Source organism: Equus asinus, chromosome 10, assembly GCF_041296235.1.
Source record: "Equus asinus isolate D_3611 breed Donkey chromosome 10, EquAss-T2T_v2, whole genome shotgun sequence".
Lineage (NCBI taxonomy): Eukaryota > Metazoa > Chordata > Mammalia > Perissodactyla > Equidae > Equus > Equus asinus.
In genome coordinates, this window is record NC_091799.1 from 50,840,610 (window position 1) to 50,858,999 (window position 18,390).

General features: G+C 34.8%; 1 protein-coding gene and 1 pseudogene across 1 annotated transcript; both read right to left on the reverse strand.

Moving 5' to 3' along the window:
- Positions 1-1,682: 1,682 nt before the first annotated feature.
- Positions 1,683-2,575, reverse strand: LOC106846138 (olfactory receptor 14I1-like; annotated as a pseudogene).
- A 10,736-nt stretch (positions 2,576-13,311) lies between these two features.
- LOC106846135 (olfactory receptor 14C36) lies at positions 13,312-14,244 on the reverse strand. Its single transcript, XM_014864722.1, has one exon. The coding sequence runs from the start codon at positions 14,242-14,244 to the stop codon at positions 13,312-13,314; it is 933 nt and encodes a 310-aa protein (XP_014720208.1).
- Positions 14,245-18,390: the final 4,146 nt, after the last annotated feature.

An 18,390-nucleotide genomic window follows, 5' to 3' on the forward strand; every position in this document is an offset into this window, starting at 1 on the left:
TTGGATTGGTGGTTACCATAGGGGAAGGCCGGAGGGGGAGGGCAAAAGGGGTGATAAGGCTCACATGTGAGAGGATGGACTATAATTAGTTTTCAGGTGGTGAACATGATGTAATCTACACAGAATTTGAAATATACTATGATGTACATCTGAAAATTAAATTAATTAATTAAAAATATTTAGTAGTGAAATCATGGATGTAAATTCACATACTGATACATTTATAAATTCAGAGAAAATGGGTCTTTTTCTATGAAAATAATTTGCAAAATTTAAAGTTTTATAAAAAATGAATAAGCCAACTATTATAAAGGAAACGGAAATTTTCATTAAAATTTCAAATATAGCCTCCACGCTCAGGCATCACTTATTAAATATATGGGGAATAGAGATAATTATTTAATTTTAAAGAGTAAGAAATGTATAGAACTTTGAAAATATCCTAGGAATCTGAAATTACTTTTTTAAAAAATCAGGTAAGAATGACAGCAAAAATGACACCCTTTGATACCCTTTCATACATAGTAAGTAAATTATTCTAAATATGATGCTAGCAACAATAATCTAGAATCTAACAACACATATAAAATAAAAAGTACATGTACTCCAGAAATATAAATGAATATAAGAACATTAATTTTTTTATTACAGATATTAAGATAGTATAAAATTGCAGAAAACATTCTATATTCTCTAATCAAACTGCCTGGAACCAATAATTGGTTCAGACACTTTTAGCTGTGTGAACTTGGGCAAGTTCTTGAGTTCTAACTCAGTTTTCTTGTCTGTGAAACCCAAATGAAATAAACAGAACCAACATCATAGTGTTATTGTGAGTATTGAGTTACCACAAATATAGATATATAAAGTATTTAGACCACAGCCTGATGTAAAGCAGATATTATACACTTATTTGTTTTTATTCTTACTATTACAGCATTTCAAAAGTGAAACATGGTCGGGGCTGGCCCCGTGGCCGAGTGGTTAAGTTCGCGCGCTCCACTGCAGGCGGCCCAGTGTTTCGGTAGTTCGAATCCTGGGCGCGGACATGGCGCTGCTCATCAGACCACGCTGAGGCAGCGTCCCACATGCCACAACTAGAAGGATCCACAACGAAGAATATACAACTATGTACTGGGGGTCTTTGGGGAGAAAAAGGAAAAAATAAAATCTTTAAAAAAAAAAAAAGAGTGAAACATGGTGATTTAAATAGATGCCAAAAAGAGGTGTTGATGAAACTTGGCTCAATTTCCTGAATGATTTATAGAGTAACAACATTAACTCCTGTCCTCTGTAACTGATTTGCTTGTTTTATCTTCTCATTCCTGAGTAGGTAAATTAGATACTGAAAACAGATGTGGGTCCCCTTCCAACAAATGCACAGTAACGTTAGTGTAGGGCTACAGGTTCAGTATAAGGTATTTAAATGAGTTGGAAGATAAATGGGACGAGAAGGAATGGATCACCACGGAAGGTTGTAGTTACACAACTTTGGAATATTTCCTATCAATAGATTTTTATTTTTTGCAGGAACATTTGCATTTCTTTCTAAATCCAGAGCAGGAAACATTTCATTCTGCCATTCAACAGTTTTTTCAATGTTATTTGTCTGTCATAAAGTGTTTGGATCTCCTGGCCTTTGGTTACAGACCTCCCATTAGCAGAGACCAGGTGTTCTACTTTTACAGAGGATTTATCTTCCCAAACAGTCTCCAGACAGCACCTTTGATCTCCTTGTTTCTAAGACTGTATATGATGGGATTCAGGAAGGGAGGCAAAACTGTATATTCATCAAATCTCGAATGGAAGAAGTTTTGGTAATTGACCCTAAGGCAGCAAAGAGCCCTGTGGTGAGGAAGAGGATGATGACAGCCAGCTCGTCTCTCTCCTGAAGGGATTCTGAGCACTGTTGAGAAGATCCGGATATAGGAGGTGGTTATAAGAATAAAGCATATCAGCACCAAGCTGGAGCTCAGAGCTAGGGTCACAAACTCAACAAAGAAAACGTCACAGGAAACCAGGGCCAACATGTGAGGGATGTCACAGAAGAACTGGTGGATCATGTTGGATCTTGAAATGGGCTCCCAAAACATGTTCCCAGTGTGGACTGCTGCATAAGAAAAACAACTTAGCCAGGCAATGACTGCCGTCTCATGGCATTTTCCTGATGTCATAGTGGCTCCATATTGGAGGGGGTGGCAAATGGCAACATAGCGGTCATAGGACATGACAGTGAGAAAGGCCAGTTCAGCAGATGCAAAAGCAAAGAAAAAGTAGACTTGAGCCACACAGCCAAGATAAGAGATGGAGCTGCTGTGCGTCAGAGAGCTGTGGACTGACTTAGGCACGGTGACTGAGATGTAGCACAAATCCACAAAAAGGAGAGGTTCCTTAGGAAGAAGTACATGGGTGTGTGAAGATACTGATCAAGAGTAATGAGCATGATGATGAGAAGTTTCCCCACCAGAGCTGCCGGATAAATCAGCAGAAACAGTCCAGCAAGTAGCATCTGTAGCTCCCAGACATCAGAAAACCCCATGAGCAGGAATTCTGTCACTTCCACGAGATTGTCCATTGGGTAGGTAAATCTATGTCCTGATTGTTAGCGGAAAAATATGAAAAGATTAAAAATGAGGCAAATAAAAATGAACACAATGTTGTATTAATACAATGTTATAAAAATAATATTCCTCTAATTGAAGTAGTCAATATCTTCTACATTGCTTAAGCAAATGGAGTGACGGTAGATGAATTTTTCACATAAGAAGATTCTGAGTGAGGTATGTCTAAGACTTTAATAGTTAAGTAAGTAAATTCCCAGATCTTTTGATTAGAATTGCATATTTACTGTGAAGTACTCCTCAAAACATGAGATCAAGACTTTTTCATCAAATAGGGTGCTTGTTATAGATATAGATTTTCAGGTCCCAAGGAAAATCTACTAAATAAGAATTTGTGAGATAAAACCAACAATTTTCCTTCTATACAAGTTTCTGGGTATATTTTTAATACAAAGCTTGGAATTATAATGGTTGCAAGTCCTGGGAGGAGTCAGCTCTCTTTAGCTTTTTCTTGAATAACTTTGGTGGTATGCCACTTTAAAGTGGGGATTTATTGTTTACGTTATAGAATGAATATGGAATATAATTTTAAAACCCATTATGAATAGTTCTCATATGGAAAAGAGGGAAGTTTGCTTTGTGTGAATGCATAAGAAATGACATTAGTACAATAAAAACACCACAATCTTTGTGTAGCTTCCTTTCTGTGCCATATCTGTTATCTGCAGATTAAATACATTAACTCAATCAATATTCACAATGGCACAACGGAGTAAAATGTGTTACTATTATTTCCATTCTACAGAAGGTGAAACTAAGACAAAGCAAGGTCAAGTAGCTTGCCCAAGACCACTCAAAAAGCCAGATCCTGCGCCAGCACTCAAATCAAGGTAGTCCATCTCCGGGATCAGTGTCGCTAACCTCTGCATTCTACTAATCTACTTTAATGGGTAATAATTTTGACCAACAAAACTTCATGGACTTTTTCTATATATTAATTGATGATCATCATATCTTTGCTTTTTCTCTGTCTGCATGTTTAAAACATACATGCTTGTCTGCGTCAAAGTCAATTGCATGTTACATTCACTCTACATGACTCTAAAGTATTGTAACCCACAATTTAATAAGTTGTTTCCTATTATAGCCAACTTTAAAGTCAATTTAAAATAAGCTTAGTGATTATCCCTTTTAATCAGCATTGTTTCATTATCTCATTCCATTAGTGATAAATAAAGCACATAAATGAATGCTATCCTTTGTGATTAGGCAAACGTGAATGAATGTTATCATTATTTACAGGAAAGGTAGAAACCCTTTTTTATGACATATTTTGAAGATAATCTTCTTTCCATAGGTTATAAATAACATAGTATGAAACACTTCATTGTATCATTAAAACAAATTTTTAAAAAGAATAGTATGCTCACACAAAGTCAAATAATGAGCAATAAATATTTGCAATGTAAATGACAAAGAAGCAGTATCCGCTCCCCAACAAAAAAAGTAACTATGAGAACAAATTAACGTAAAAGAAAAATATGGGCAGTGTCTGAACAAGCCGTTCATAAACAGAAAAATTAATGCTCAATTACTACTTCAAAAATACCTCCAGAAGTTCTCATTATGTAACTGTACATTAAAACCTGAATAAGATGCTCTTTTTCTGCTCATTGCCTTAGAAAATATAATGCACATAAATCTTACCATAAAGGCTTAATAAAGACGTGAAGGGATGAAACGCTCCTTTGCTGCTGTTCTCTGTGTAAGCAGTGTATGCACTGTGGAGTGTCGTTGGGCAATATTTACCACAATTAAGATGTGCAAGTTTCGAGCAGCAATGCTACTTGTAACAAATACGTACTCACTTTTTAAATGACATATTTAAGAATGTCTGTTCTATCATGTTCGAACTCTAAATTCCCATTTCTGGCATACTGAATAATATACCCTGTTTAATGCCAGAATGGAACACTCTGTAGTGATAAAATCAAACATGACAGCTCTGCATACATAAATAAGGGAAATATTAATATGTTTTTGAACCAAAAAAAGCACGCTGAAAGCTATTACATAGAAAGTGTTCCCAGTCATATCAGTTTAAACATTCAGAAGACTATAGTATATTATTTATGGATGCATACATATATAAGAGTTGTATAAATCTGTTAAAGAATTAATACAGAGGACCCATTAATCAACATGGTATAGAAGAGGACAGAAAAGAGAATAAAGGGGAATAAAAATTGAGCATCAACTATATCTGAAATATTTTAATGTTTAAACCTTAGGGCAAACACAAAAATATTAACATGATGAAATTAAATACTGGTTATTAATCATTTGGTATATTCCCTCTTTCCAGATTTGAAAGATTACTATTGATATTGTGTATATTCATGTAAAGAAGCAATTAGAATCCTTTTGTGTATTATGAATTGGATTCAACCTTTTAAATTACTGATAGAACTCAGTGAGAAGAAGCCAAACTGTTTTCTTTGGCATTATGGATCCAATAAGATACCCCACGTATTAAAACCTAAGAATCCAAGAAAATATGGAGATTTAATAGAAGAAGTTATTGGGGCCTCAGTTGAGTGTTAAATTATTTATTATTAATTTCTTCATATTTTGTTATATTATAATAATGTTTTTAACAATGTGTAGTAATTTAAAACTGAATTTTTGTATTGTCTTTTTATTGTTCATAGAATTTAGAGAAACAAGTAATAAAATGCTCATTTATTGCTTTTTATTATAACAGTCCCAACTACACAGTCAAGACTTGTAGCTTCTCCTTAAAGCAAAACAAAAGCAAACACACACACACACACACTCACACACATTCACAAAACCCTTTCAGGCTGAATCAGCAGTAGGATACAATCCTCCAGGTTAACTTTTCTGCAGTAGATGTAAAATTCTACACAACTGCCACATGGCAGATTCCTCATAACGTATTGTCTAAAGGATGAGAAAATAAACATCCTAATTTCTTATCTCTTATAGTCACATTTTCATCGTTCTAAAAGGAAAAAATACATAATTTATATATAATGGGTGTTTATTTTTTACTAAAAACTTATTAAATCAATATTTTTAATTGCAGGCAATTTAGAATTAAGAGCATATAAATGAATTTATAGATGTATAAACATAAATACATTATCATTATGAAATATAAATAATATATACAATATATCTTATTCCAAATATTAGGCAAATTGGTTGACGCATTTGTTTAGTAAATGGCTGGTGGTTAACACATACAAAAGACAGAATTCCCTTCCACACATATACATACATCATCAATTGTTAGATATAATTTGTGAATTTTAAAAGCATTGTTTTTAACAGTAAAGCATTTGTTAAATATTTATAAAAGTTTCTTGCATTTGAGTCTGTGTATTTTATTTCATATTTTTTCTTTTTAATTTTTATTGTGTTTATGATAGTTTGCACCCTTGTGAAATTTCACTTGTACATTATTGTTTGTCAGTCACGTTGTAGGTGCACCACTTCACCCTTTGTGCCCACCCCCCAACCTCCCCTTTCCCCTAGTAACCGCTAATCTGTTCTCTTTGTCCACATATTTAACTTCCACATGTGAGTGGAGTCATACAGAGATTGTCTTTCTCTATCTGGCTTATTTCACTTAACATAATTCCCTCAAGGTCCATCCATGTTGTTGTGAATGGGACTATTTTATTCTTTTTTATGGCTGAGTAGTATTCTATTGTATGTATATACCATATCTTCCTTATCCAATCAACAGTTGACGGGCACTTAGGTTGCTTCCACGTCTTGGCTATTGTAAATAATGCTGCAATGAACATAGGGGTGCATGGGACGTTTGGAATTGTTGACTTCAAGTTTTTTGGATAGATTCCCAGTAGTGGGATGGCTGGGTCATATGGTATTTCTGTTTTTAATTTTTTGAAAAAGCTCCATACTGTTTTCCATAGTGGCTGCACAAGTTTACATTCCCACAGCAGTGTATGAGGGTTCCTTTTTCTCCATAACCTCTCCAACATGTTACTTTTTGTTCTGGTTATTTTTGCCATTCTAATGGGTGTAAGGTGATATCTTAGTGTAGTTTTGATTTGCATTTCCCTGATGATCAGTGATGATGAGCATCTTTCCATGTGCCTGTTGGCCATCCACATATCCTTTTGGAGAAATGTCTGTTCATATCTCCTGCCCAATTTTTGATCAGGTTGTTTGATTTTTTGTTGTTGAGTTGTGTGAGTTCTCTATATAGTATGGAGATTAACCCTTTGTTGGATATATGATTTGAAAGTATTTCTTCCCAGTTTGTGTGTTGTTCTTTTGTTTCAATCCTGTTTTCCCTTGCCTTGAAGAAGCTCTTTACTCTGATGAAGTCCCATTTGTTTATTCTTTCTGTTGTTTCCCTTTTCTGAGAAGACATGGTGTCCAAAAAGATCCTTTTAATACTGATGTCAAAGAGTGTACTGCCTACATTTTCTTCTAGAAGCCTTATGGTTTCAGGTCTTACCTTTAGGTCTTCGAACCATTTTGAGTTTATTTTGGTGAATGGTGAAAAAGAATGGTCAATTTTCATTCTTTCACATGTGGCTTTCCAGTTTTCCCAACACCATTTGTTGAAAAGACTTTCTTTTCTCCATCATAGGCCCTCAGCTCCTTTGTCGAAGATTAGCTGTCCATAGATGTGTGCTTTTATTTCTGGGCTTTAAATTCTGTTCCACTGATCTGTGCCCCTGTTTTTGTACCACTACCATGCTGTTTTGATTACTGTAGCTTTGTAGTATGTTTTGAAGTCAGGGATTGTGATGCCTCCAGCTTTGTTCTTTTCTCTCAGGATTACTTTAGCAATTCTGGATCTTTTCTTGCCCCATATGAATTTTAGGATTCTTTGTTCTATTTCTGTAAAGAATGTCATTGGGATTCTGATTGGGATTGAGTTGAATTTTTAGATTGCTTTAGGTAGTATGGACATTTTAACTATGTTTATTCTTCCAATCCATGCACATGGAATGTCTTTCCATCTCATTTTGTCTTCATCAATTTCTTTCAGGAAAGTCTTGTAGTTTTCATTGGATAGGTCTTTCACTTCCTTGGTTAAATTTACCCCAAAATATTTTATTCTTTTGTTGTGATTGTGAATGGGATTGTCTTCTTGAGTTCTTTTTCTGTTAGATAGATAGATAGATAGATAGATAGATAGATAGATAGATAGACAGATAGATAGATATAGATACACACACACATCTAAAGTCTAAATAAAGACAATAACAAGGTCATATTTCCTTCTGCCATGATACAAAAAAATGTACTAATCTTTTCCCCAGAATAGGAAGCAAAGTCTTTTGGTGATATTCACTCTACTCCTTTATATTGTGTAACCTAAACACTATTACACAAAGTTAATAATACTTAGATACTATGGTATAAAGTCAATGCATCTTTTATATAAGATAAAGGGATAAGAGAGGGAAGAAAACAAGGATATTTAATACACATGCACATTATAACAAAATATGGAGGAAATAAGAAATACAGTTTTTGTTTCTCTAATTGGTTATATGCTCATAGCTGGTACTTAAAAATATCTCTTCCGCTCCCAGTTCCTTATTACTTTCACCCTCAGCATGTAGCTTCACTAGTCATGATTCTATACCAAGTGGGATAATCCAGATACTCACTCCTGAAGGATTTGGGTCATTAGTAGTCCTGCTTGAGTTGAGTTTTTGTAGCTTTCTATTGACTTCAACAGCAGAGAATGATAGTACTAAGAGACATGCTAAGGGAGCTCCTATATTCCGGAGAATATACTTATTATGGAGTAGTAGTTCAATTTTTCCTTGGTTTTCAGGATTGATCACCCCTTCCAGCATAGTAACTCTCTTTGTTGCCTCTTGGTTCAGAGGCACAAGAAGCCCAACACAACCAGATAGCAACCTTAGCATAAGGCTCAATGGAATCATTATTTCTCCTGGTGGAAGCGTTCCCCTCTATGGAACTAAGACTCTAGACCAGCAGAGAATAAGGTTGTGAGGATAAGAAGTAACATTCTGCTAGTGGATCGCTAGGGGTAAGTGCTGAGTCTCTCATTTCTACAACTTTGTCACTGGATTCATGATCTGGGCTACGGAAGAAACAGTAACATAGTAGATGCAGATTCAGAGTATATACAGCCTTCCGGAGATGTGACAAATGCCATTTCAGGACTTAATTTGTTTCTATAATGCATAATAGTTAAAAACAGTGAAAGGAAAATATAAATTCATTTACTACCTAGAGAAATACAAAAAGCCTATGAATTTGAGATCAATTAATAAATATATTTTTAAAGGATGATGGACAAGAATACCCTTCTAATGGGAAAAAAAAACCTGAAGAGTTAGGGGAGTTTTGGAATGTTTGAATATAAAAAAGAGATTTTCATGGTGGTCATGTTAATTTACTATCATGCTGAATAAAAATTAAGTGAGTCCAGCAGTTCATTCAACATGTTAAAACAAGTTCTTTTGTTTCCTACTCAGGAAAGAGCCTTCAGTTAGATCATAGAAGGGTCTTGGCCAGGAGTCAATCAAGGTCCACTGATCTCTGTTTGCTTCAGCAGGTTAGACCATTTTATGACACACTATATTAGTCAGTTTTAGCACCTGTTGGTAAGTGCTACATTACGTGGATTTTGTTTTTCCTTTTTAACCCTCTCTTGGCTTTCCCGTTTCTGAAGTGGATGGAATACCACACTCAGCACAGGCAAGTAGTAATTAGGTCTATGCAACCATCTTGGTTTCAGGATTCATACCCATGACTTTCCATTGTGCTGGTTCCAAGTTATTGAATCATCTTTGACATCTGGTGCATGAAATGAGCAGATGGAAGATGTGGGAAAACCATGTTTATACTACACCCTAGAGCAGCAAAGATTAAGACATAGTAACATAACTAATGAACGCAAGGTGACTCTTAACCAGCCTCCTTTTGGTCAAGCCCACATTATGTGAAAAATTATATGGCTGATTTGACTCACCTTGGACAATCAACTGACACGCTGCTTAATTTTTAAATAGGGATACTAAGAGATGTCAGCCAGTACATATGTGCTACCTTATTTGGTCAAGAAATAATTCATAATAATTCTACTGTCCTGCCACTTAAAGTTGGCCATGTTAAACCTTTTTTTTAATTTTGAACTATTTTATTTTTAATATTTATTTGAAAATTCAATGTTGTCATCATGGGGGAAAACAAAATTTGTTGGACTTTCTTATATATAATCCATGGTTTGGTATTATTTGTTTTTCTCTCCTTTCCTTTCTTTTGTCCAGCATCATTGAGATATTACTGACATATATATAATTTTAGGGTATACAGTGAAATGATTAGACACATGTGTAAACTGCAAAATGATTACCAAAATAATGTTAATTAACACCTCCATCCACTCACATTATTACCATATGCTTTGTGTGTGGTGATAACACTTAAGATCTACTCTCTTAACAGCATTTAAGTTATTTAATACTATATTGTTAATTATCAGCAAGCTGTGCATCAGATCCTCAGATCTTATTTATCTTTATAACTGGGGGTTTGTACCATTTGATCAACATCTCCACATTTCCCCCCCACATCCAACCCACAGCAATTACCGTTCTACTCTCTATTTCTATGAGTTTGGCTTTTTTAAGAAATTCCACGTATAAGTGAGAACATACAATATTTGTCTTTCTCTGTCTTAGTTAGCATGATGCTCTCAAGGTCTATCCATGTTGTCAAAAAACAGAATTTCCTTATTTTTTTGGCGGAATAATATTCTCTTATAGCATATCTTCTTTATTCATTCATCCATTAATGGACAGTTAGGGCATTTCTGTGTCTTGACTATTGTGAGTAATGTGAAATAAACATGAGGGTGCAGATGTCCCTTTGCAGATAGTGTTTTCATTTCCTTCAGTTAACTACCCAGAACAGGGGTTGCTGGATCATAGGATAGCTCTATTTTTAATTTTTTGAGGAAGCTCCATACTGTTTTTCATAATTGCTGTATCAACCTACATCCCCACCAACAGTGAATAAGAGTTCCCTTTTCTCCACAGCCTCGCCAACACCCGTTGTTTCTCGTCTTTTTCATAAAACCAATTGTATCGTTTGAAATGACATCTAATTGTGATTTTGATTTGCATTTCCCTGATGATTAGTGATGTTGAACATCTTGTCACATACCTGTTGGCCATTTGTTTGTGTTTTGGAACAATGTCTACTCAAGTCCTCTACCCATTTTTTAATCAGACCAATTTTTGTTTTTACTATTGAGTTATATGACTTCCTTGTATATTTTAGATATTGACCCCTTAACAGATATATAGATTGTAAATATTTTATCTTATTTCAGATATTGCCTTTTTGTTTTTCTGAATGTTTATTTTGCTGTGCATTAGGATTTAGTTTGATGTGTTCCTACATGCTTATTTTTGAATTTGTTGTTTGTGTTTTTGGTGTCATACCCAAAAAATCTTTGCCAAGACCAATGCCAAAGAGTTGTTTTTCTACATTTTATTCCAGAAATTTTATGGTTTTCCAGCTTTATTCTTCTTTCTGAGGAATGCTTTGACTATTTTGTGTTTTGAGGTTCCGTACACATGTTAGGAGTTTTTTCTATTTCTGTGAAAAATATTATTGGAGTTTTGATAGGAATTAAATTGAATCTATAGACGGCTTTGGGTAATATGTACTTTTGCATTCTTATCTTTTTTGCTGAGGAAGATTAGCTCTCCCTGAGCTAACATCCATTGCCAATCTTCCCCTTTTTTCACTTGAGGAAGATTAGCCCCGAGCTCACATCTGTGCCAATATTCCTCCACTTTATATGTGGGTTGCCATCTCAGCATGGCTGATGAGTGTTGTACATACACTCATGAGATCCAAACTCATGAGCCCAGGCCACCAAAGTGGAGCATGCCGAACATAACCACTATGCCACTGGTCTGGCCCCAAAATGTATGTTTTAACAATATATGCCTTCTGATACACGAACACAGGATATTTTTCCATTTATTTGTGTCTTTTTCAATTCTTTCATCAATGTCATATAATTTTCACTGAAGACATTTTCTTCCTTCTTGGTTAAATTTATGCCTCAGCATTTTTATGCAATTTTGAGCAATATTTTTTCTATTTCTTGTCAAAGATCTTGATGTAGCACTTGCAAAGAGGTGCTAAAACTGACCACTATATTGTGTCACAACATGGTCTAACCTGCTGAAGCAAATTAAGATCAGCGGACCTTGGTTGACTCCTGGCCAAAACCCTTCTATGAACTAAATGAAGGCTCTTTCCTGACTAGGAAACAAAAGAATTTGTTTTAACACGTTGAATGAACTGCTGGACTCAACCTGATTTATTCAGCATGACAGTAAATTAACATGACCGCCACGAAAATCTCATTTTTACATTCACATCTTCCAAAATTCTCCTCATTCATTATTCAACATTTTGGAAGAATACTCGTCTGTCAAACTTTCAAATATATTTATTAATTGATCCCATATACATAGGCCTTTTGTATTTTTCTTTATAATAAATGTATTTATATTTTCCTCCTAAAGTTTTTAACTGTCATGCACTATAGAACCAAATTAATTCCTGAAATGGCATTTGTCGCATCCCTTATGATTTTATTTGAACTTTTTTCTATTTTGTTTGTTACTTCACAATTCCTAGATAACTTGATATTTAGCATGTGTCAAAGGTGTTATGAATAATGAGCAAAGTATGTGACTATTTGGAAATCTTAAAGTTCGGAGAGAACTAAATTGTACATTTGAGATAATGAAATATTGACACAAGATCTTAGTCTATAAGTACACAGAGAGGTTTCCTTAAGGAAGTAATTCAGCTGAGATAAATTTTAGAGTTGACATGCGTTAATACTTAGGCTAGACAATTAGGGTATCTTTTCTCATAATTGTCAGAAATGACTCTTTACTCAGAAAAATATGTGAGAGGGAAGTCATCTGAAAGAAAAACAACTAAAAAGTTGACCTGTATCCAGTCACAACATTTTATCCCCTGAAAATGGGTCATTCATGGGGTTGCTCAAATAAAAACCAAACTAACTCAGACAATAAAGGTACAGCGTACCCTCCCTCAGCAAAGGGCAAGGAATTTCTCCATCATAAAAAAGTTGGCTGCAGCCATTGTTTCCTCAGTTCTCGTTCACTGCATATTATTTTTCTTTTTCACTTACCAGATGGACTGCAGTATTAGTTTGACTCCAAATATATCTTAGATTATAATTTCTTTTGAATTTATTTATGTTTATTTTCAAAAAATTAAATTAAGTCGGGACCATATCACTTGAATATTTATGTCACATTTCGCTGAATAAGGTCAGGCAGTGTGGCCAACATGGTATTCACGTATTATATTTTTATGGTTCATTTGAGGCATTTTTGATATTTATATTGCTAAATAGTTGAATCATAAGCATGTATAATGTAAAATTATTTTCAACAAATACTTTGAATAATATCCACTTGTTAAATATGCTACTGCTAAAATTTCTTTAATGCATATCGTATGAGCGGTAAATTAAAAGGGTAATGTAAAACAAAATATTTTACAGCATTGATTACTTAGGTCTTGATAGGATGACAGTGGAGTTGTCAGTCTAATATGTGAAACTTAGACTTGAAGTGTGTTTCATATGTTTACCATTTATTCAGTGAAATTTAGATTATCTTGAAATGTACCTTTATTATTTTCCTGAATAACGCTTTCCTAATATGACTTTTCTTACAGATTTCTTTACCTGTTTATTTCTAAGACTGTAGATGATAGGATTCAAGAATGGAGGAACTATGGTATAAAATACAGAAAAAATCATGTCCTGAGTTGTTTCAGAGTTTACTGAAGGCCTTAGGTACTCATAGAAACCACAACTGAGGAAGACAGACACCACAAGGATATGAGGGATGCAGGTGGAAAAGGCCTTCCCTTGCTCTCTTGTTGGAAACTTGAGCACCATAGAAAATATGCGTGTATATGATATAGCAATGAAGATAAAGCAACTACCACATATCCCTATGGAAGAAACAAAAATTAAGAGTTCATTTCTAAAGGTGTCAGAGCAGGAGAGCCTCAGCAGTGAGGGGATGTCACAGAAGAACTGGTGGATCACATTGGACTTACAGAAAGGCAGCTGGAATGTGTTGCCAGTGTGCACACCTGCATAGACAAGACCACTGAGTAGAGAAGCCAGTGTCATTTGGACACAGAATTGGTGGTTCATGATAATTGGGTAGCGGAGAGGCTGGCAGATTGCCACATAGCGATCTTGGGCCATTATAGTGAGAAACATCACCTCCACATATGCACAGTAAATGACCAAGAAGATCTGAGTTGCGCATGCAGCCACAGAAATGGTCCTCTTGCCAGTGAGAGATTGGGCACAGGCATTAGGGACAGTAACAGAAATGTAGCACATGTCCAAGATGGAAAGATTCCTGAGGAAGAAGTACATAGGTGTGTGAAGTTTCTGGTCGATGGTGGTGACAGTGATAATCAGAAGATTCCCTAAATTAGTAGCCAGGTATATCAATAGGAATACCACAGCTTGCAGTAACCTCAGCTTCCAGCCATCAGCAAAGCCTGTGAGGATAAACTCAGTCACCATGGTGGAATTGACCATTTTCTGGAAATGCTTGATTGGAAAGGCAGAGGGATAAAAATAGGAAGAGTGAAAATAATTAATTTTTTAGAATAAAGCGTTTACCTCTATTTTCTATGGGTGGTTTTTGTTTGTTTGTGGGAATGGTCCACTCCTGGTCTTTTGATTTTTCTCAGCCACTCTTCAGTTGATATAGTATCAAGGTGCTACGGATGAGATCCTCCAACCTATTCCTCTGGGTGTGACATGCAGAACTCTTCCTCTGTTTCTTCCATAATATCCAATCCATGAGGTTTACGTTTTAACAAAAATTGAATTATTTAATGCAAGAAAATCTGTGTAAGAGAAATAGTGTCTGAGAAAGAAAGGCTTTATTAGGAGCTGAATAATGCATTCACTCAGGATGTTGACACACAGCAGAGCTTTATCTCAGTGCCCTTCAAGTGTGGACTGTGTCTCATCAAGATCCCTGCCCTGTTTGGCATTACTCCTCCCAAGATCAGTGCAGAATCTGAGACTAAGAGTTCACATATCTTTATAACACTTGTCATTGTGATGAATTCACTGTGGGGTCAGTAGGCTTATATTTTGCATGTCATTTTAAAATGTCATTTTTATAGACATCTATTTGTTTTAATTGTTGAAAATAATCAATGTGCAAAATTTGGAGAAAATTAAAATGGGCCTTCACTACAGCTAGCTCAAGAGTCTCTGCTCTAGGTGGAGTGAGCGTTGGTGGAGAAGATATCTGTGTGGTCACGTGAGGACAGAGACACTGAATTTTTGCTATGATAAGTTTTATAAATATTTTCTGTACATTCTTGAATAATCTAGAGCTAATAAAGTTGAATACTATATGATTGTAATAAAATGAGTGGGGACCGTTTCCCATCTTCATCTTCTGAGTAGTGCTTCCCATTGTTTGTATTCAATTTCTTCTATGATTACTTTGCTATCTACATTTACTACAAATTTTGACACTGATGCTACACAGAAATTTATCTCCCACAAGATAATAATCTGAAAGTTTCACATGCAAAGCATAACCCTTGTACTGCTCACCTCTACTCTTTCCTAACAAATTATCTTCTTATATCTTTTCTATAAATCCCATTTTTAAGTTACTTTCCCCCTTTTCTTGACTACCTCAGTTGTCGCCATTATTGTACCATCATATACAATGCTAGTAATCCAGACTATAGTTCATTTTATATTTTACATATGGAAATATTGATACCATTATAATATTTAAATGTATCCACGAAGAGGAACAATTTACTAATGAACAAGCCATCTCAAAAAGTAAGGGAACTTTGGGGCTGGCCCATGGTGTACTGGTTAAGTTTGGGCACTCTGATTCGGTGTCCCAGGATTGTGGGTTCAGATCCTGGGCATAGACCTACACCAGTTGTCAGCCATTCTGTCGTGGCGAGCCACATACAAAATAGAGGAAGCTTGGCACAGATGTTAGCTCAGGGCTAATCTACTTCAGCAAAAAGAAAAAAAGTAAGGAAACTGAAATTTCAAAGATATATGTTTCTAGTTTTGGCTCAGTCTAAGGAAGTCAAGTCCTCAACACTCATATTTTTTATGAATCCAACCTTGTCAATTACTGACCATTTTTCATCTCCACTTTGTGCTTGCTTTCACTGTTTCATCAGAATATTACCAGATCCTCAGACATCTCTCCACTGCTCCATTTCATTTCATTGTTTCTCTAATGTTCTACTGTTTTCCATAAAGTGATAGTATTTTCACCTGTACGATGTTTAAAATTCCTCTATCTGTAAAATAATTTGTCTTAGTCTTACTGATATCTTTCATTATTTTTTCCTTTTTCCTATTTTTCATTATGATAATTTTAAAAGGTTTTATCTATATATTCTAACGACAAATTTTTGGCAATAGCGATTGTACTTCTGAAACAGTTTTATCAACTAAATTCCACGAGTGACCTGAGTGTTTATTTCCTCTTCAGCATCTTCTCATATTAATCACAATTTTCCTCTGGAGGCTGCTTTTCTCATCAGCTTTTCTAGAGAATCTCTCAAACTGTATCTTTTCTCCAAGGTTGTATTTGGCAATAGCCAGCCCCAGGGATTTATATGTTACATTTCACATTGGAAGTGCAAAGTTAAATTGATTTTGCACAACCTATGTGAAATCTATTTTTCTCTCTCCATTTTCCATTCTTCTCCTAAACAAACCCTGTGCTGTCATCTGCGTAAACACCTCATTCTCAGAATAAGCTTGAATTTTTAGTCTTTCCCTGACAGCGCCACTTTTCCTCTTTTGCTCATAGTATCATCTTTTCCTTTGTGATCTATCAGGTCTTTAAATCCAGCTCAAATCAAATTTTTGCTGTGAAACCTTCTTGATTTCCCCAAATTTATGTTCTATTTTTATGTTTTCTTTAAAATTCAACATATTTTATTGAATTACAGGAATCCAGTAAGTGTTTATCACCTTCAGACTTTGATAAAAGCTATCTGAATTTTGCATTTTATATTAATCTTTTTTTAAATTTTAGCACTTATGTTTCTACATGCATAACAGTTAATAAATAAATGTATTTGGACATGCCTTATTGACCACTTAAAGCCTCTATTCTACTTATTCGTAAATGACTAGCTCTCTGATATTTTAAATATTAACTAATGTTATTCATAAGCCTTTGACAAGTAAACTTTATTACATTCTGTAATTCAAAATGTGCTTCTGAAAGTCGCACACATATTTTAACACTTACAAAACTTACATACATGAGTGCACACACACATATGTAATGCAGTTTTAGTATAAACATGTTAAAATGATTGAAAAAGAAAGAAAAGGATGGTGATCAAGAAAGTTGAGATTGGTTCATTATATTTCAATTGTAATTTTATGCCATATTAAGATATTTTGATTTTATGCAATTGTTGATATGTTAATATATAACATCATCTGTATATATATTTCTCTATTTATATATCTGTATATCTATTTTTTGTCTATCTGTCTGCTGTTTTCTGTCTGCTCTTTTATGTTATGTTTGTTGCCTTAATATTGATATTCCCCTTTGTCTCCTCTGGAACTTCTGTTCACACATTTTGCTCCTTTTCCAAGTTTATGGTAAGTAAAATAGTTTGAATCATAAGATACAGCATAAATAAACAATTAATTAATTAACGTGTGTTATTTTTATATGTTGCACACAAGTTCACCACTCTCCCTGATATTACTGTTGTGGCATGAAAAACTATAGCAATAACTTTAAACATTTACTAAGAATTCTCTATGCTTGTGCTTTACCTCAAATAATTGACTATTCATCTACTGGTCTGGCTTATTCTTTTAATAAAATGATTGATTGTTTCCCAGAATAAAATAAGCTGGACCATTGCATTGACATTCAAACTACAGAGTACTCACTCCTGAGTATTGCATATTCTTAACCTGGAGAGAAGAATAGTTTCTCTTGCTAGTTTCTCCAAATGAAGCTCAGAAAGATGGCTTAAACAAAATTTCTATGCATACAGGTTTTGAGAACATCTTCAGATGAAAAATGTACCCTTCTTATGTTGTTAAAAATGTCAATCATGTTCTGCCCTATAAAATTAGGAGCATGCCCATGTCATCACCAAGAAAACCTCGGGGAACACAGTCCTTACCATCCAGTTACAGCAGGTACCCCAAGGGTAATTCCAGGCAGGTAATGATTTCCAGAACACAGGTGAATAGGAACCAAGTATAATTCAAGAGTGGGCACAGAGGTTGAACAGATGGAAACATTTTTACCTGTGTGTGTAGGTAGATGATTCTTATGTTAAGGAACTTATGAAACTGAGGAGCAAAATTAACCTTCCTGATTTAGAGGGTTCATTGATGACATCTATGTGCATCTCAGAGACCACATTCTGTATTCTAAAGAGTCCAGATTAGTTGTTTCTGCCCTGAACTTGATGAATCAGAGATGACCTCAATCATTCCTTCTTTAGAATAGATCTATTTATATCTCTCATGTTCAATAATGGGAGAAATTGAAAAGGTTCCCTTAGTATCCTTTCTTCTAAAAATCTAAAAATGTGCATAGTTCCATGGGGATATTTTGCCTACACACCGTATTTGATAGCAGTATAATGGATTTGGGCAATTTTTTAAAAAAATCTTTCTAAATCTCTGTTT